Source organism: Mustela nigripes, chromosome 1 (assembly GCF_022355385.1).
Source record: "Mustela nigripes isolate SB6536 chromosome 1, MUSNIG.SB6536, whole genome shotgun sequence".
NCBI classification, from domain to species: domain Eukaryota; kingdom Metazoa; phylum Chordata; class Mammalia; order Carnivora; family Mustelidae; genus Mustela; species Mustela nigripes.
In genome coordinates, this window is record NC_081557.1 from 3556374 (window position 1) to 3576346 (window position 19973).

The 19973-nt window shown below is 56.2% G+C and overlaps 1 protein-coding gene across 5 annotated transcripts in view; it reads left to right on the plus strand.

Annotated features, from left to right (window-relative positions):
- The first annotated feature begins 4459 nt into the window (after positions 1–4459).
- LTO1 (LTO1 maturation factor of ABCE1) overlaps positions 4460–19973 on the plus strand; it is a 112387-nt gene continuing 96873 nt past the window's right edge. For 2 of the 5 annotated variants that reach the window (XM_059399203.1, XM_059399206.1), the window contains exons 1-3: positions 4460–4595; positions 5919–6024; positions 7413–7483. In XM_059399203.1, coding sequence (XP_059255186.1) covers positions 4546–4595; positions 5919–6024; positions 7413–7483 — 227 coding nt within the window. In that variant the 5' untranslated portion in view covers positions 4460–4545. Of the gene's footprint in view, positions 4596–5918; positions 6025–7412; positions 7484–10256; positions 10375–10676; positions 10790–11279; positions 12108–15866; positions 15920–16586; positions 19960–19973 lie in introns of those variants that run through there. The other 3 variants (XM_059399213.1, XM_059399217.1, XM_059399227.1) reach the window with 3 other exon arrangements.

Consider the following 19973-nt stretch of genomic DNA (forward strand, 5'->3'; position numbering starts at 1 on the left):
CCTGGCTGTGTTCCTGTGGGTCCCAGGGCCATCGGGATGCTGGAGTAATTAGAAGCCTCAGCGGGGCCGGGGGCGGGGGGAGACTAGGGGTCACCAGCTCTGGCCCAAATCTCAGAGCTGTCCCAGGGTTGGAGGCTGGTCCTTGCTGGCCAGGGCCCTTCTGAGAGGTCTCTTGGTCACTGGTCACAACGCCCGACCCCCAGTCCCCACCGCAAGTCTCCCGTCATTTGGCTCCAAGAGATTCCTGAGCAGGCAGGGAGAAAGTGGCCCCCCCCAGGAAGGCGCACTGGATGACAGGACGGAGCTTCCTGCTCAAGAAGCTACAAATACAACTGCCCTGCGATCCAGCAATCACACTCCTGGGTGTTTACCACCCCCAGTGCCAATTCAAAGGGACGTATGCACCCAGACGCTTATAGCCCCATTATCTACAACAGCCAAACTGGAAGCAGTTTGGAAGCAGCCCCAGTGTCCACCGATTGATGAACGGATAAAGAAGAGGCGGTGTATATACACAATGGAGTATTACTCAGCCATAAGAAAGAACGAAATATTGCCGTTTGCAGGGCGCGTGGGGGGCTCCGGCCATGATCCCGGGATCCTCACCGAGCTCACGTGGAGCTCCCTGCTCAACAGGGAATCTGCTGCTCCCTCTCCCTCTGCCCCTGCTCCCGTGCTCTCTCACCCACTCACTCTTTCTCTCAAATTAATAAACAAAAATGAAGTAAAATATTAAAAAGAAATCTTCCCTTTTGCAACGATGAGGGTGGAGCTGGAGAGAATTATGCAAAGTGAAGTTAAGTCAGAGGCAGACGAGTACGATTGGATCGCTCTCATTCTTAAGAAAGGTTTTATTTCTTTATTTGAGAGAGAGAGAGAGAGAGAGAGCGCGCAGAGGGAGATGGAGAAGCAGATTGCCTGCCGAGCAGAGAGCCTGACGCAGGGCTCCAGCCCAGGACCCTGAGATCACGACCTGAGCCACGCAGGTGCCCCATATAGGACGTCACTCATATGCAGAATTTTTTTTTAATGTTTTCTTTTCTTTCTTTCTTTTTTTTTTTTAAAGATTTTATTTACTTATTTGACAGACAGATCACAAGTAGGCAGAGAGGCAGGCAGAGAGAGGGGGAAGCAGGCTCCCGGCTGAGCAGAGAGCCCGATGCGGGGCTCCATCCCAGGACCCTGGGATCATGAGCTGAGCCGAAGGCAGAGGCTTCAGCCCACTGAGCCACCCAAGCGCCCCTCATATGTGGAATTTAAGAAACAAAACAAATGAGCAAAGAAAAAGAAGGGAGAGACAAAGAAACTGAATCTTAACCACAGAGAACACACTGACAGTAACCAGAGGGGAGGTGGTGGGGGAGGCGGGAAGTAGGTGTTGGGGACGGAGGGGAGCACCTGTTGTGGTGAGCACAGGACATGGTGTGGGATGATGCAGGCAAGTGTTGAATTTCTATATGGTCCACCTGAAACTAACATTATACCGTATGTTAACTATATTGGAAATAAAAAACTTAATTAAAATTGTGGATTAAAAAGAAAGAGAAAAAAAGAAAGTGGCCCTTCCTTTCCGGCTCCCAGAGCTCCACTTTGGGGGAGGGAATGGAGGGGAATTAGCCCCAGAGTCTGCAAGGGACCCGGTCCTTGGATTCTCTCCCTTCCCAGGGAGTCACACTGGGATGTTAAAGCCCCCAGACGCCTCTTTTTTTTTTTTTTTTTTTCCCAGTTGTGTTGTCATTCATTTTTGGTGAATACACACTGAGAGGAAGAGTTATTTCCTGGAAGTAAGTTGTCATCTAATGACTTCCTTTTAAGAATTTGAAATCACTTCTTTTTTTCCCCTTCTGATTATGAAAGGCATTTTTCCTCCATGATTAAAGGAAAAAAACCAAACACAGAAACACCTACAGGAGAAGAAAGATTACTTATAATCTCATCAGTCCATTAGCCAGAAATGAGCCCTCCAGCTCTGTAGCTAAGGGCAGAATTAATCTGCGACAGGATAGGGCCCTACCCTTGCAGATGATTACTATTACTATTTTTTAAAGATTTTATCTATTTATTTGACAGATGGAGATCACAAGCAGGCAGAGAGGGAGGAGGAAGCAGGCTCCCGGCTGAGCAGAAAGCCTGATGCGGGGCTCCATCCCAGGACCCTGGGATCATGACCTGAGCCAAAGGCAGAGGCTTTAGCCCACTGAGCCACCCAGGCGCCCCCCTTGCAGATTATTTTTAAACATATATCAAATGTGTTTAAATTTTGAGAGACCCGCAGTTTTCTTTAACCACCACGGGAACAAACGGCACATTTTGGTTTTAGCTCGCTGATAAAATGGGTGTGATTCTGGGTTGGCAGTATAGATCGACAGGTTCAGGTTTGTTTCGTTTTGCAGGCTGCTGAATATTTGGTGGCGGATGTATGTAAAATTAAAAAAGAAAAAGGTCAATGCCAGAAGTGAATATTTCCCAAACTAAAATTCCCTTTTCCTACCTTGGAGTCCCTCTTTTTTAAAGTCCGATGCCTATTTGAAAAGGAAGCAATTTGTGAACAAGTATTGAAAATCCAAGATAACACAATGAATCTTTTACCCTCCAATGTTAAAACAGTCTGGGTTCAAGGTAGTATTTTAGTATTTATTTTAGTTTGGAATTAAGATTCTACTCTTCTATATACATCTTTATTATTTTTTTAAGATTTTATTTATTTATTTGATAGAGTGAGAGCACAAGCGGGAGGGAGGAACAGTCTCCCCGCTGAGCAGGGAACCAGACTCAGGGCTCATTCTAGAACCCTGGGATCATGACCTGAGTGAAGGCAGATACTTAACTAACTGAGCCACCCAGGCGCTCCTGTATATATATTTATATCCGTGGGTTTTATCCTGTACTGGCCTGTTTCTCCACCACACATTAACTCCCATCCCGAAGGAAATAGCTTGTTTCATTTTCTTTCAACCGAAGAGGTTATGTTCAAAAAATCTATTTTATATATGTAATAACGAGAGAACCATTCCCTTACTTGGGACATTTTTGTAATATAATGTTAACTTTCATTAGCTCATTAGTAGGCGGGGGTAAGGGTATAAAATTGTACACATATGATTATTTTTGTGAGAAAATGCAAAAGGAAAAAATGTAACAAGATTAGCAAAAAGTAACTGGTGGCAGACACCTGGGTGTGCAGTTGGTTAAGCATCGGGCGCTCTTGGTTTCAGCTCATGTCATAGTCTGGGGTTCCTGGGTTGGAGCCCTACATCGGCTCTGTGCTGAACGCTGAATCGACTTGGGATTCTCTCCTTCTCCCTCTGCCCCACCCCTGCACGCATGTGCTCTCTCGTGCACTCTCTCTAATAAATAATCTTTTTTAAAAGGAATATACCAGATCTTAAAAAAAAAAATTAATTGGTGGCCAGAGGGGTGGGAAAGTGTATGTATTTGTTTGCTTGTTTTTCCTTTCTCCTACATCCCAATTGTTTTGTGATTTTATCTGCTGCTGAAGAAAAAAACAAACAAACAACAACAACAAAAAAACCCCGACCTAAAAACGAAAAGATATTTAACGAACAAAATATACAAAGTCTATTTAATTTCATCTTTTGGGGGGAAAAAATGTCTTATGGGGCTTTCTTATGCTCCTGAGGATCACAAAACAGGGGCCACTCAGAAAACATATAAAAGAGGACATTTAAAAATTAATGTAATTTCAAAATCCAGATCTAGTCACCGTGGACCTTTTGGGGTACTTTCATTCTTTTTAAAAGAGTAATTGTGTAATGTGGTTGGACTGGGAGAAGACCTAGACGTTCTTCCCTTGAACATCAGGAGCATTTTCCACGACCTTCCTTCGGCCTCCTACATCGTGTCGGGCGCTGCTGGAGTCCGCGGGGCGCCCGTGCAGGGGGTGCTGCAGCGAACCCGGGAGGTCGTGCCGGAGGTGAAGTTCCAAGGTCACGGGCGCGCACCGCCTCCTCCACTCTGCGCGCCTGACCGTGCATCCCGCCCTCCAAACGTTGGCCCGTCTCTTCGCCCCTGTGAGGATGCCCTCATTGCTTATCCTTGGTAGCAAGTTCTCCATAAGCCACACACACGACTGCCTTCGTTGTGATATTTCGGACAAACCTCCAGATTGTTGCTGGCTTTTTAATGTTATCCCCACTTTGGGCAGGAGCGAGTTTGCATTTGCACGTAGTGAAATCGATCGGTTTTCCCCTCCGGATTCCCTCCGGGCTCCTCCAGTGGAAGGGCCGCCCCTGCACGCTCACCTGGACGTCCCACCTAGAATTTCAACCCTTTTTTTTTTTTTTGGCAAAGGTGTCTCGACTTCGCGGGCCCCGCCCCCGGCGCGCATGCGTCCGGGCCTCCGCGGCGCGGGCTGGGCCCTCCGGCGCGCCGTCCTTACCCGGCCTGCCCCGCGCCGCCGCCCCCCGGAAGTGGCCTCGCCTCCGCAGAAGCGGTGAGTGGGAGCTCCGGCCTCGCGGGGGGTGGCGGCCGTGCGGGGCGGCGGAGCCCGAGGGGCAGGGCGAGCCGGGCCGGGCCGGAGCCGCCATGGCGGGGAGTCAAGACATGTTCGACGCCATCGTGATGGCGGACGAAAGGTGGGTGGCGGGGCCGGGCCGGCGTCTTTCTTCGGCTGCGACGGCGGCGCGGGCCTGGGGCGACGCGGGAGCGGGCGTCGGGGCGGGGGCGGCCTGGGCCAGCGGCGGGCACGGGCGCGTGTGGGGCCGAAGTGCCGGAGCCGCGGCTCCCCTCCCCCTCCTCCTCGGCGGCGCGGCACGTGCCCAGCTGCTCCCCCAGACCCGCCTCCCGGTCCGGGGCCGCCCCGAGCATCTGCTCGGCCTGATGCCCGCCTTCCTCCGGGGACGCCCCGTACTTGGGTGGGACGGACCTTTGCCATCTGGGCGCTGCCCCTTTCCCTTGTTCCTTCGTGGTGGGACATACGGCCGCATTCACGGACAGGCTGATAAATGGGTCAGACGCCATCCCGCTGCCCCCGGGGCCCCTGGGGAGTGCCCGGGGCTGGGACGGCGGGGACCCTCCTCCAGGGCCCGGCCCACTGGACACATCCGTAGGCCTCCGTCGTGGAAGAGGGCGAGCGTTTAAGCACCAGGCGCTGACGTGTGTCTCGAGCTTGGCGTGAGCCCACCCGCGAGCTCGGTGGGCTGCGGGCCACTGGCGCAGCGCTGTCTGTGACGCTGGTGTTTTACAGACCGGGAGGCGGGATCACTCCCCGGGGTCCCATCGCCAGTACGTGGGAGCGACACTGCCCCACTGCGGGGCGCCGTCCCACCTCTGCTGTTTGTGGTGACTTCAGGTTAGGATGGTCCCACGCCCCTGTGGAGCCCGCAGAGCCCCAGCCGTGCCTGTATGCCGGGCACCGCTGCCTCCGCGTGCTCTGCGGTGACCCGGTGGCGTTTCTCCCTTCTCGGGTGCGGAGCTGCGATGGAAAGCCACGTGTGTGGCACAGTGTTGGGAAGCACTTCGTGCCGTGCAGGTCGCACTCCCAGAGCAACGGCTTCCAGGCCTGGCTGCACCCGGGAGTCTCCTGGGAGGTTTCAGAAAGCGCTCCCGGGCCTTCCTCCCGACTGGGTGTCGGGGGCCCAGCCCTCGAATTTGTGTCTCTAAAACTTCCCTGTGTTTCTGGTGTCCTGCCAGGTGTGGGATTCATGAATTTGGCTCCCCCCCACCTCCCCTCCCTGTAGAGGAGGCAGATCGGGCTTCGTGAGGTGCGACGGCTTGCCAGCAGCGTCGCAGGGGGTAGAGCTGGGGTCGTGCCCTCCGTCTTCTGACTTACATTCAATACGGTTTCTTCTATACTGTGTCTCGTCTTGCTGAGTCTGGGGTCTGTGGGAGAGAAAATTTCTTCCAGGAAGAGCAGTCTTTCTCCTGCTTCTTTGATCAAGCTTGCCTCTCCATCACAGGTTCCACGGGGAAGGATACCAGGAGGGCTACGAAGAAGGCAGCAGTTTGGGTTTGATCGAAGGAAGACAGCACGGCACGTTGCATGGAGCCAGAATTGGATCTGAGGTAAGTGGGACCCCCCCCCCCAATTTTTAGAAATGAATCTTCTTCACTCATAGTTTATAATTTCCGGCGATGGTCAGTGTGGCAGAGCCAGGAGTTCCGGCCTCTCGGAGCGGCTGCGGACTGGACAGGGTAGATGGGGCAGCGTCCTTCACCCAGACTGACAGGGCGTGTTGCTGCCCCAGCACACCTCAGCCGCAGCTCCGCAGGCAGCGTGAGGCTGTCAGATGGAAAGTCTGCGCGTCTCTGTGCCAGGCAGGCCTGTCGGCACCGTGTTTCCAGAAGCATTTGCTCACTTCTTATCTCTCTGTCACACCTCGCTGATTCTTGCATTGTTTCAGACCTTTTTGTTATGATTATTATATTTATTTCTGTGATGTGTGACCCGTGATGATGACTCGCTGAGAGTCTGATGATGCTCCGTGTTTTTTAGCCATAAAGTATTTTCTGCTGAAGGTAAGTGCAGCGTTCTGCAGACCTAGGGCCGTCTCACTGAGTAGAGTATTGTGGCCTAGCCATAACTTTCCCGTGTGTCGGGAAACCAAGCAGTTCATCTGTTGGCAGTCGGTCTGGAACCGAACCTGCCTCTCTGAGGTGTGCCTGCTAAAGAGAGGGTGGTGTGGTCTGGGGGACGAGAAAGCTGGTCCTCGGCCATCTCAGCTTGCGCCGGTGGATCACGGTTCTTCTGCTGGCGGATCACGGTGCTTCCGCTTCCTGAATCCTTGCCCTGGGTCACCCCTTCTCACCGAAGTCCTCCGGAGTCCATGGTTGTTCTTCCTTCCCTCTCAATGGGCCCTCACTCCGGAAGACCAGCTCTGAGTGGCAGAGCCTGGAGGGGCCGTCAGGACTGCGGTAGATGTCTGCTGCGGGGGACTCTGACAGTAGACACCGGACTGGGTGCTTCTGGCTCCACGCCGCCGGGGCTGGAGGCAGGCCTGCAGCCATGCAAAGGCTCGCCTGCGGCTGGGAGAGCCACTCCGGAGACTGCTCACTCACACCACTGCTCTTGCCGCGTGCACCTCCCCGCAGGGCTGCTGGAGTGGCCCTGTGACACTTGGACCAGTGATGGCAGGAGTGATGTTTGCTACTCCTAAATTCAGAAGCCACGCTGTGCCTTTTCTGTGTTCTGCTGGCTACAGCTGCGGTTAGGGGGGACCACAAGGGACACAAGACCCAGGGGCGGAGCCAGGGGAACTTTGGGGAGGCCGTCGCCCCACTGAAGGCTCGGCCATCTGACTCCGGGGTCTGATGCCCAGCACGTGCTTCAGAACCGCAGCGTGAGAAGCACCACTGCCTTTGGTGCCCACCTTCAGTTTGGAGAGCGGGACAGTTAGATACAATGTAGCTTGTTGCTTATTAATTTCCATCTTCACTTTTTTGTGAATTCACAGATTGGGTGCTATCAAGGCTTTGCTTTCGCTTGGAGATGTCTCCTGCACGGCTGTGCCACCGAGAAAGACAGGTAGGGTTTAAGATCTCTTCCTTTTTCATTGTGTGGAGCCGGGGTGTGGGTCCATAGCTTACCCGGACTTCGGGCAGTTCGTGTCTCTGTGTCCTCATCTGTCACGTGGAGAAAATAGACCAGACTTGAATGTGGTCCTGATATTTGCAGGAAATTGTGCCTTGCATAGATCTCGTTTTCGGTGTCCGGCGAACACACGTTACTACTTGTCAAGCCTTCGTGGAGCTGTCCGCCGGTTCCCTGCAGGCTTCGTAGCACCAGTGGATTTTACATCTCCTGCTGGTGAAGGTTGTTGAAGTGGATTCTGTCTTCTTGTTCGCCTTTCCCGGAGCTTGGAATAAACACGGTAGCCTCGGTATGACTAGGGTCGGAAGTGGGGACTCTGTCGTGGCTGGTTTTCAGCGCAGCCAACTAGATGTGCCAGTGAGAGAAGGCGGCGTGTTTGACACGGGTCTGGTTCCTGGTGGTGCTGAGTAAATGGTAGCTATTTTTGGGTCGTTTCGTAATCTTTTGAACCTGTTCTTGCTATACGCCACCTGCTGAAGCCCCAGGGACCGTGTTGCACATCAGTCTTCAGTTGCACATCTGTCTTCAGTCTTAACCTGGGAACGAGCCCTGAAGTCAAAGGCATGCGTGGCTCGGCAGTCCCGCTCTCCTGGGAGCCCAAAGTTGGCTTCAGCTGGTGCCATGCCTCGTTCTGATGCCTGCTGCCTTCTCCTGGCACCAGAGGGTCCCAAGGACAGTGGAGGACGGCAGGGAAGGTTGCATTCCGCTGTCCGAATGACTTGTCTTACTTGAAGTATTTTGAATTTCTCAATTTGGGGCACCGCCGTATTCGACTGTGAGGACGAGGGTGCTTGTTCGCAGCTGACCGGGCCATGCTGGAATGGCCTGCCCTGCCCTGATCGAGTCCCTGGGCCGCTCTGGCGGCCTGAGTCGCTGGCAGTGGACCAGACGTGTACAGGGGCCGAGGTGCACCGGGCGGGGATGGTCCTCTGAAGACTGTGCGTGTGGTCGAGGTCACGTTTGGCAACTTGGGGCTCCACTGGGTGGCAGGCGAAGCTGAGCTTGGCGCTCCACTCCAGCCTCCGAGCTGGGGCCCCTGATTTCTTAAAGCTGCTCACCCGTCTGTCTCAGCTGGAGGAGGGCCCGCGCCGTGTGCCTGGGGACAGGCGGAAGCTGTGGGGCTCACCTTGCTGCCGCGCCCTCCCCGCCAGCGCAGCCCGAGGGTCTCCTTGAAACACAACCTAGAAGCCTGTCTCCTAGAGCTGTGGGGCATGGTGTTTTGCGTTCTTGTGTCAGTACAATTTTTTAAATAACGGTAGAGGGTTGATAGAGGACCTTCCGCTGCCTTATGTTCCAAGGAAGGGAAAGCCCCTCTCTGTGTTTCCATTCAGTGACATAAGGGGCTTTTAACGCCGGAGAAACCACAGAAGACGGTGTCTCAGGCTAAGGGGTGGTGCTTTACATCAGATGACCGTGGATTTTTGATGGACTTGGAGGTGCTTACCTGTCTCCCACCCCGGCCCCCCAGCAGGGTGGTGGGAGCCGTGTGCAGGCCAGCGTTTGGCCAGGGCTGAGCTTGAGGTCTGGCGCCGGCCGTGCCGTTGGATCAGCCGGGAGCGGGCATGCCCTGCTGACGGGCCTTGATGGTGTGACAGGCCAGGTGTGTTTCGAAGTAGCTTCACGGATCAGAGAAGACTAAGTTGCTACTTGCCAACTTAAAACGGGGTGTATTTTTATCGCGCTGGAATACAGCCGTTTCCCACATGGTGGCATCTGCCTTCCATCGCCCTGGAAACCGAGTGCTTCGTTGCTTTGAGTTCCTTTTGCCCTTTTACAGTTTGTGTTGTCTTAGAGAGGTGGCCATCGTCATTCTCGTTCACTGACTGGGCGTCGCAGACTCTGCCTGTGTCTGAAAACAGCAGTTACAGGCCGGTACTTAGGAGGTGGTGGTTGCTGTTGATTCATCCTGGGGAAGAGTTCTGTCGAATTTCCTCTAATCAGACACCTGGCATCCTTCTGACGCTCGGATGGCCCACCTCGGTCATCTGGGTGGTCTGGGGGGTGCCCATCAGGATCACCGTGTATCTCCCAGATGCACACATCTGGGAACGGTCTCCCCCAGCCCTGGGTGTGAGCCCTGGTGGAAGCGAGGAGACCTTACGCTCACTAAGCACCTGCCCTGGGCTAGGTTTTGGGCTTTGCGGAGGTCACTTTTCCTCTGGAGAGCTGTGAGGTGGCTGTTGAGTCTGCATGTCACAGAGAAGTGAAATACCGGAGGGCTGGGAGCCAGCTCGCCTTCCCGCAGAGCTTCGCCTTCCTGGGAGAGGGAACCGGACCCAGACACCGGACACTGAGTCTTGCCCTTTGGAGGGAGGGGCTTGCTGGTCTACCTGCCGCGGAACTCCCCAAGGCTGTGAGTGTGATGTTTCTGGGTCCCGGAACGCCCCAGGCCCACAGTGGGCTAGATCGTGTCCCCCCCCAGCGCCCTCTCCTTGCCTGGTTTTGTCTGTTCCCACGTCTGTGACCTAGAGGAGGTCTGGTGGGCAGCACACCCGCCAGCTCCGTACCGGCAGGGGAGTGCGGGCTGTGGGCAGGAGCGCGTTGCTGGGCGAGTAAATAGTACTGAGTGAGAAGCTCGTTCTCGCGCTTCCGGACTCAGGCATGCTTTGCACGCCCGTTGCTCCAAGTACGTGATCAGCGTCGTCCTCGCGTAAGCCGAGCCCGCTGTGTGCAAAGGACTAAAAGTTTTTATTTCTGTGCTTCACAGCAAAAAGATGAAGGCCTTAGAGTCGTTGATTGGGATGATTCAGAAGTTCCCTTACGATGACCCCACTTACGATAAACTTCACGAGGACTTAGACAAAATTAGAGGGAAATTTAAACAGGTTTGTCCGCTGCATGTGTCTCTCGGCTCGACCTGCCTTTCTCCTCACCCGCTGCACGCAGCCCCGGGCACTCCCGTCGCTCGTGGTCTCGGGGCTGCGTGTCCGCGCGCATGGTCCACAGAAGCATGTTGTTTTTGGGTTTCTGTGTGAGAAAACTGAAGATGGTCTAGAGAACGAACAATCGTTAGAACTTTCGGGGGTGGTGTAGAAAAGCTGTAGGTAGAGAGAAAGTTTTGTTCTAATTTGTGAGTAGAAATAAGTAAGATTTCAAGAGTACATCTTTTATTCTTCTGTGTTTTCAGCTTTGTTCATTGCTAAATGTTCAGCCAGACTTTAAAATTAGTGCGGAAGGTTCTGGACTTTCGTTTTGAGGATGACAGATGAACAAAGACGAAACATCAAGGAACAGATGTCCGTATGTTAAGTGTTTAAAAATGTGATTCAAGGCAAAACAATGATGGGGTGGTCATTGTTCTGTGGGGAGGGTTCCAGTTTAGTCGGTGAAAGGGCTTCCTCCTCCCTGGGGGCTGCCTGTGTCGCCTGGGTGCCCCCCGCAGCCCCTCCACACAGGCCTGGCCTTTGTTGGGCCCTGTCTGCTGTGCAGTCTGAGCGTGCGCCCGCCAGGGCCCTTATGAGGCCACTTCCTCCCGCTCCAGGGTCACTGGCCGGGGGTCCTTTCTGGCTGGGCAGGCCTGGCCGGTTCTAGAGTGGGGGTGGCTCTGGCTAGGATTTCCCCTGGCCCGAGCCTGGACTCGGAGCTCAGAAGAACAGTTTTTTAGGAACTGAGAACGCGGGCTCGACGTGACGCAGGTTGCGGGCAGTGTGGTGGGACTGATACTGGCGGACCCCGAGGATGTGCCGGCGCTGGGTGATGGGCTCCCCTGTTGTTTTTGTAATCCCTCCAGTGTTCCCACTTGACAGATGAGGAAACCGAGACCCGCGGGGACCGCCCTGTGCAAGGGCATCGGCAGCAGAGCTCGGACTCCGATCCCATGCCCCCCTGTCACCGCATCTTGCGTGCCTGCTCTGGAATGCATGGTCACAGCCTTGGAGTGGGCGGCTGCTCTCAGGCCCGGAGTGTGTGGGTCCCCACTGCGGTCCATGGAGCCACGGGGAGTCCCTGTGGCCTGCTGACACGGCCTCTGGCCGAGAGGGGCTTCGGAGGGAGCCCGGACTCGCTCTTCGCACTGTCTCCAGATGGGGCTGGGGCTCTGCAGCATCAAGACGGCTAAGGGGGCAGTACTGTAGGCTAAAGACGGAAAGTTGGGCTGCTGCGGCTCTGCAGACTGGCAGAGCCTTGTGTTGAGGACGCTGCGTTTCTCCTGTGACGCGACTTCTCTTGTCTTCTGCTCGCACTGCAGGCATCTGTATCCAGGGGAGGGATGGGTTGGGCGGGACAGGGGGGTTCCGTCAGTGGTTCTGGGGCATCCCTCTGCCCCTCCCCATGCCCTCCGGGGGGGCGCCCTCAGCATTGCTGGCAGGTCCGCCTGCCTGCTTCTCTCTGAGGCAGCGTGTCTGAAAGTCAGGCACGAGATGATTAAAGGGGTAACCGTGAATCTGTTCCAGTTTTTAACATCATTCTTGAACATTCCAGCGATGGCTGCTTTGCCGCACAAGCTGGTGGTCCCGAGCACGTGCCGGAGACTCCAGGCTGGGGCCCGCGCAGGAGCGGGGGTGGGCGTTTGTTTCCCTCTCCTTCGGTTCCCCTGGCCTGCGCGCCGAGGAAGAGACGGGGGCTTGGTCCTGCCACGCTGGCATGTGCGTCCCTGGCCATGGCCCTCGGCTCGGTCCCCGCTGAGTTCCTGGGAGCTGGTGTGCTTACAGCTGCAGACAGTGCCCGACCCCTGGCTGGGTCCTGTGGCCACAAAGGGCAGCAGCGGGCATCCCTCGCCGGTGGGACGGGCCAGGGGTGGGATGGGGCAACTGGGGTGGTTTTCGTTGGTGGGTTGTTGGGTTTTCTAAGTTCTCTGTTGTGGTGATAAGTGGAGAGAAAAATAAATAGCCCATTTTAAAGCAAAACACTGTCTGGGAGCATTTATAATGTGACATCCAGCAAATTCATTTCTTACTCCCATGGTGTCTGGGGTCCAGGTGTGAGGGCAGGTGTGCGTTGAGTGGGCCAGGCTGTTGCTTCCGGTTGCATTTCTGTCCACGCGTCTCGTTAAACCCATACCTCATTCCTGTGAGAAAGTGGTACCCCGTGATGAACGTTCAAGGGGGGGTTTCATTCTTCCTCGAGGACCCTGGCTCCGCTGTCAGCAGCTGTAACTGCCCCAGACTCCCCCCTCTGTCCCCCCCCAGTTGGGCCCCTCCTGTGCGGGCGCTGTGGGGGGGCCCGGGGCGGCCCGGGGGGGGGGGGGGCGGGTGGAGCTGATCTTCAGAGCTCTCCCCTGGACATCGGGCTTGGCCTGGGCCCGCCTGGACAAGGCTTCTGGGAACCTTTGGTCATGCCAGCAGAGCCCAGGGACAGCACACAAGGCCACCGTGACACTTCTTCGTTCTGTCCCAGGTGATGCCCCCTGCAGGGACGGGTCAGGCATGAGCAAGGCGCTCTCAGCTGAGGAGATGGTGGCGGAGTCTTCCGGGGGCCTCTGGGAAAGCTGCTGTCGCTATGGAGAGAGCAGATCTGTTGTGGAAATTGTCCCGTGGCGGTGGCACCTGGGCTCACTACAGGCCGCTGACCGCTAGCTCCGGCTGAAGCTGCAGCTGGGCATGTGTCGCGGAGCGCTGGTGGTGTCCTTGAGCTGCTGACAGCCAGCCCGTGGGCTGCTCTGCTTTCAGACTTCACGTTACCTGATGATCGTCCCACTAGTTCGTGGCTGTTCCGGGGGTTTCTGTCGTTCGCAGGCAAGGTGTCCTGCTTGCCCCCGCCCCCCATCACACCTGCTCCCATCCTGGGCACCTGCTTCTCTTGGATGTTCACCTTTGTCCAGATCGGCCTTGAGTTTAGGAGCTTTCCGGTGTGGGTTTTGTTCATTTCTGATGGAACAAAACACTGGTTTCCCAAAGCTTTGGCCTGCTCCCTCCTTCCTGTTGGAAATTCCCATCATATCCTGTGCCACTGTTAGTCTACCCGGCCCCGTAACAGACACCACAGATGAGCTCCCCCAACAGGTAACGTACCGTCCCCTGGTCCTGGAGGCTGAAGCCCAAGGTCCAGGTGTGGGCAGGGCAGGGTCCTCCTGAGGCCTCTCTGCTCGTGTGTGGATGGCTGAGCTCTCCCTGGGTCCTCACGGGGTTGTCCCTCCGTGCGTCTCTGTGTCCTGTAAGGATCCTGGTCATGCTGGATCAGGACCCACCTTGGTGACCTCATGTTATCTCCGTCACCTCTTTAAAGACCCCATCTCCAGGGGCACCTGGGGGGCTCAGTGGGTTAAGCCTCTGCCTTTGGCTCAGGTCATGGTCTTAGGGTCCTGGGATCAAGCCCCGTATCGCATCGGGCTCCCTGCTCAGCAGGGGACCTGCTTCCCCCTCCCCACTGCCTGCTGCTCTGCCTGCTTGTGATCTCGTTTCTGTCAAATAAACAAATAAAATCTTTAAAAAACAAGAACTAAAGACCCCCGTCTCCAGATACAATGATGTCCTGAGGTGCTGGGGCTCAGGAATTCAACGTCGGAATTTGGGGGACGCAGCTGAGCCTGTAGCAGCCACCCTGAGCGGCTGTGGGGAAAGAATGTTGACCGAGGACTTAGAGGAGAGAAAACGTTTCACCTGGAGCTGTGTCATCGAGTTCTGGAATGTGAGTCATCGGGACCAAGGGCAGTATCTGTGTATAAACCGAACTGTCCTAGCAGAGGGCGATGGTTTACTTTTCATTTCATATTCACACGCTTTTTCTCCACCCCGGGGGTCAGAAAAGGATTTGAAGGCACTTGGGGAGCATGTAAGGGGGGTGTTCAGAATGAGGGAAGGGGAAGGTGGGCAGGGAGGGCTTCCTGGAGGAGGTACCCTCCACCCTACTGCGGGGCTGGCCCTCAGCTGCGCTCCTCTGTTCTTCCGCAGTCTCTCTCGCCCCAGGGTGCGGCTGAGTGGGGCGGAGACCTTGCGGCCAGCCCAGTCGTGGCCCCTCACTCGGCCCCTTACTGTAGAGTTGGCTGCCCTTGGCCCGCGAGAACTTAGGGCCACTTACTAGGTGGTTTCAGGATTTAGGGAGACACTGGGGGGGGGCCCTGAGCACAAGGCCATGTCCGCCGTTTGTGCTTGGTGAGTGCGAGCTGGGACTCTCCTGGGGAGGAGGGCAGGGAGCGCTGGGCTGGCCACGCTCTGGGAGGCGGGGGGCCGGGCCTGGGACTGGCATGCGCAGCTCGCAGGGAGGCTGTGTATGGAGACATTGGCCCGTCTCCACTAGACGTAGCTGAAAATGGAAAGGGTTCATGGCCCCCAGCTCCTCTGAGACTCAAGGCCCACTGAGACCCCCTCAGGAGGGCTCCGCATTCTTCTCCCCCACCCTGCGTGGCGGTGATGATGCCCCGGATGTGGGCCCCAAGGCCCAGGCCAGAGCTGCCCGCCCACCGTCCGCAGGCTATTGTCTGCCCTGGGCCTCAGTGTGGCTCAGGGCTGGGGGCCCCAGGCGGGCCAGGGGGCTGTGGGAAACGGATTAGAAGCCTCGCTGCGTAAACTCCTGATCAAAAGCATTCCTGGGATGACAGAGCCCTGTGTGCTGCGGAGGCCTGGCGGCATGCGGGCCCCCAGCACCCCCGGGCACAGGTGTGCCCTCTGGAGCCAGTGCTGCCGTGGCCACCGCTGGGAGTGGCCCGTGGTGGGACCGTTCTCCCCGGCAAACTGCAGAGCCAAGATGTGCGGGCAGTGAGGCTTCCAGGAGGCCCCTAAGGCCCTGGGCTCAGATGAGTTCTGGGAGCCTGATGCTGGGGCTGGGGCCTTGGCCCCTAGGAGCCTGGCAGTGCCCACCTCTGCAGACCTGACTCGCCTTCCAGCTCAGTGCTGAGTCCTCATGATGAAGGGGTCTGCCCGCCGCCCCCGGGTCAGGCGGTGTTTGCCACCCTGCAGCTTACAAAGCTGGGCCTGCCCCCGGGGCCCTGGCCTACTGCTCTCTCCGTTGGCTGGGAATGGGGCCACGGAGAAAGAACAGTGAGTGAGCACCTGCCCTCAAGGAGTGGGGGACACCCAGGGATCATGGTTCCAGAGCCAGGGGTGGGAGCACCTGCAGGGAGCGTCCCCTCAGGGGAGGGATTAATAGTTGAGGCAGGGGGGGCAGGAAATAGTTGGGAGTGCCTGGAGTCCTGTGGGCGGACACTGGGGGCACTGGAGTGAGTGGGGAGAGGTGGGGGGGATGATGGCTGGGGGCTAGACAGGGGTGAAGGGGAGAGCTGGCTCAGGTCTCAGGACCTTGGATGGAGCTGGAAGGAGCGAGAGGCCCCTCGGGTGGTTGGGAGGTGGGGCCCGGCGAGGATAGGCCTTTGGGCTTGGGAGAGGGGCAGCAGGGGGCGACTTGTCTCAGAAGTCCCTCACAGGCCATCTGTTATCCCACACAGATTCGAGGGGCAGCCAGACCTCCCACCAGGGGACACGGTGGGTGGTTTGCCAGGTAAGGCCTACAGAGTCCTTTCTGAGGGTCTTCCAAGACCCAGGGCGGGGCATGGGGAACCTCCAGAGCCCTTCTCCCCGCCGCCCTCTGCCCTGCAAGGGCTCCGGCTCCCCCGTCTGCACCCCACTGCCCTTCCACTGAGCCCACGGACCAGCTCTGCAGGCCGGGCTCCCCCACTTGGTTGCCCTCATTTCTGCTTGAACCTGATGTAGTGAGATTGTTACCTCTGCTCCCCCAAAACCACTCCTCAGGATACCCCTGGCCGGCTCTGACGGCCCCTCGGTCTGCTGTGTCAGAGGCCCTTTCGGAGCTCCAAGCATGCACCTGCCGGACGTGGGGCTGCCGTAGGGGAGGTGGCAGTCCCAGTGCCACCACAGCCCCTGCTCCCAGACATCCCTGTGGAGGCTTCCTGCTGGGAGGAGGGTCACCCGTGGGGCAGGGCTGGTATACAGCAGGAGCCTCATAAAAGCCACAGCAAGCTGACCTACCAAGGAATGATATCCTTGGCACATGACCTGGCTTCCGTCCTGAGCACTCACCACCCAGCAGCCCCAGGGGTAGGGGGGTGGGGACACTTTGGGGACCCCAGACTCCAGGAGGAGGCCCAGGTCCCACGGAGCCGGCTGTGAGGCCTGCTGTTGCCTTTCCTGTCCGCTCCCCACCTCAGGCTGGAAATGAGGCCGACCAAGTGCATCTGAAGCCAAGGCAGGTGTCACAGGTGTCCACGAGGACTCCTAGGTCACGGGTCCGTGTGAAAGGCCACCGGACTGAAGCCCAAACATGCACTTTGCTGTCGTCCCCGAGCTGGGTGGGAGTGCCTTGGGACCTGGACCATGATTCACCAAGAACAAACAGCAAGTTTACGCCAGAGGAAGGTTAGCGAAAGTTGGCTTGTTTATTTTCCCATCTGCAAATATCCTGGGGGTGGGGTGGGGGGTGTGCTGCTGGGGAGACGTGGGTTGGAGCTGGTCCTGACAGCAGGCAGGGCCTCGCCACTGGGGTCAGAACTCTCCTCAGGTGGTGAGAGCCGCCTTGTAGAGGTGTCCTGACCTCTTTCCAGCGCCCCCTCCCCATGTCCTCCCCACCAAAAGCATCAAGGACTCCCTCCGCATCACCAGGGGACATCTGGCCATGTCAGGAGTCATTTTGGGCTGTGACAACCAGAGACTGTCCTTCCGTCTGGTGGGTGGGAGCCAGGGGTGCGGCCAAACACCCCACAGTACACAGGACAGCTCCCGGACACCCAGAAGGATTTGGCCCCAAACATTGGCAGTGCCTGGGCGGGAACACCCGCCTGCCTGCCATCCCCCCAGCCCAGGACCCGGCAGCTCGGACCCTGTTTCTCAGCCCCGTGCCCCTAGCTCCCCACTGGCCCCAGGAAACAGGCAGGCCCCGCACTGGGGTTTTAACCAATTTTATTTCTAGACTTTTCACGTTTGTCTTTTGTTTTCTGCTGGAAACGTGCCGGTTACATGTCTGTGCCACAGTGTGCAAGCCGAGCACCCCCCAGACCAAAAGTGCCCGCCCACCAGAGACCCTCACAGACTAGCTGGTCACAGGACAGACTCCGCTGTGCTCCCCAGACCTGCCCCCGGCCTTTGGCCTTTGAGCGCACATAACGTTCAACCCCTCCCCCCCACCACGAGGACAGACCATCCCTCAAGGACCCCGTTTGGTTCAGACACAGAGATGCCGCACCAGAACGGTTGAGGTAAGCAGAGGCAGTGTTCCTGCAGGGGCGGGGTGGGGCGGGGCTGGGGCCTGCCAATGGCCAGGGAGCACCCAAGGCTGACCCAGCGGGGACAGGGGCCACCCCGGGGTGCAAATCCTTTTGGTTCGGCAGCGTGCTAGGCGACTCGGCACGCAGCACGGTCAGCCGGCTTCACTGAGATCTGGAGTCTTTTAAGTTTTTAAATCAGCATCTTGCCGTAATGCAGAGAACACACAGAACACTGGTACTTAACAGACGCGACACCCGGAACGTTCACCAAGTCCAGAAGCGAGTCCGCTCGTCCCGAGTGACCGAGTCGCGCCGCACAACCCCGCGGTGGCACATGACGGCACCTGTTACCATAATAATATAATAGTGCGACTTCCATAGCTTCACGGGGAGAACAATACGGCTGTAGAGACTCGGGAGGTGGCCCGTCCCAGGCTGGGGGTGGGGGACAGCCCAGCATTACAGGCACAGGGAGGAGGCAGTCGCGGCCCCGAGCCCACCCCTGCCAGGCCCATTTCGGGATCCCGGTCCGTGTCTGCCTGCCGGAGCCGGACCGCCGGGTCTACACATGGCTAAGAGAAGCATGAGGTATCGTGAAACAGGAACCTTTTTGGAATAGAGCAGTAATCACATTAAGTCAAAATTGATCACATAAAAAAAAAAATCTACAAAAAAAAAGCATCCTTAATACATTTTTCTATGAGAAAATTAAAACTAGAAAATGGCAGTATATGACATTGTAAAACAGAAACAAAAACTGATCTTCCAATAGCAGCAAAACAATGTGAAAGAGATACAGAGAAGCGATGTGGATGGGTTTCCAAACTGTGCTGGGAAGTCATCGGTAGCAGCGAATCGAAGCGGGAGACCGAGCCGCTGCCTGGCCGCCGCGCGGTTTCGCCGTCGGTCCTCTGCTCGCCCCCACCCGTGCCGCCTGCGCCCTCGCCGCCTTCGACTCTCCCTACGTAGTCAAGATGTGCAAATTGTCTGTTGATTGCTAAACTTTTTTTCAAAAGGAGGGGGACAGGGGACAAGAATATGTTGGGGCTGAACGCGTTTTCAAGTACCCTCACTTTCTGTGGAACTCCGAGGCCTCTCCAGTGGAGTCCCCATCTGGGGAACCGCCAGGGTAGGCCCAATTAGCCAAATCCATGCTTCTCTGGGTTATTCCTCAGGATCTTTTTCTCTCTCCTATGAGAAAGGACCTAACTTGGACAAACTGTACGAAACCTACAACATCAAAGACGCGCGCACGCATGCGTGCGTGTGCGTGTGTGTGAATCAAAGGGAGATTGCATTACTTTATAAATCATACTGGCCTTACGAACATCCTCTGCAATAAATATTCTTTTTAGCCTTAACTATAAATTATATATTTTAGTGTTTAAAAACCTTCCTAAGCCTTAAACTACGCATTCTCTAGGTTGACCTTGAAAGGCCCCCTACGCTTCAAACACCAGTTGGCACCAAGGACTCCCGAACTTCCACTGCTCTACAGAGAAAGGAACACATCACCCTGGCAACGTAAGAATGTACTTCTTGACCGGAAGCTTGCCTTCAAGAACGTCCTCTCCCGCTAACTCCTCGCCACCACCCCGTCTGCACACAAGGACGCGAATATTCCCAAACCATTCCGTGAAGAAACCGCGCCCCCCCCCTCCACACACAACAGACACGAGAGATTCCCTATAACCACTGGATCGAAAGTGCTTTGAAATGGAATGGTTCTAGAATATTGAGAAGGAAAGAAAAGGAAAAAAAAAAAAAGAGCTGTGGGTTTCACCTGGATGTGAGCAGGCTTGTGGGTCTGTGGGGGTGAAAAACCAGCATCTCATCAACAGGCAACTACAAAAATAGGACGATTATAAAAATAGAATATATTAAGTCGCTAGGGCAGGATCTCTTCTCAGCAGCGCTGGACCGCTGCGCCGCTGGCCCCGGGCCCAGCCACCGGCTCCTGCTCAGGCCAGCACGTGACCTCGCCGAGCTCTACGCTATGCTAACTGAGGTTCCATCAGCCACGGACAGGTGAAGAGTTTACACACCTACCTACGGAATAAAATAAAACACACGCAAAGGGCTTATAAAGTGACTACATGCACGAGAGCGCAAGGGGCGGGGGACCTAGGACCACCACGAAGCCACGCTAAGGGACAGCACGGGAACACGGTTGCTACCACGAAGCCACGCTAAGGGACAGCACGGGAACACGGTTGCTACCTAAAATCCTCTTCTACTCCAAAAATGGCTGGTTGGCTTTTTTCTAGTTTTTTAAACATGTTTTTATGCTTTTTTTGTTTTGTTTTGTTTTAAACACAGACTCACATCTAGTCC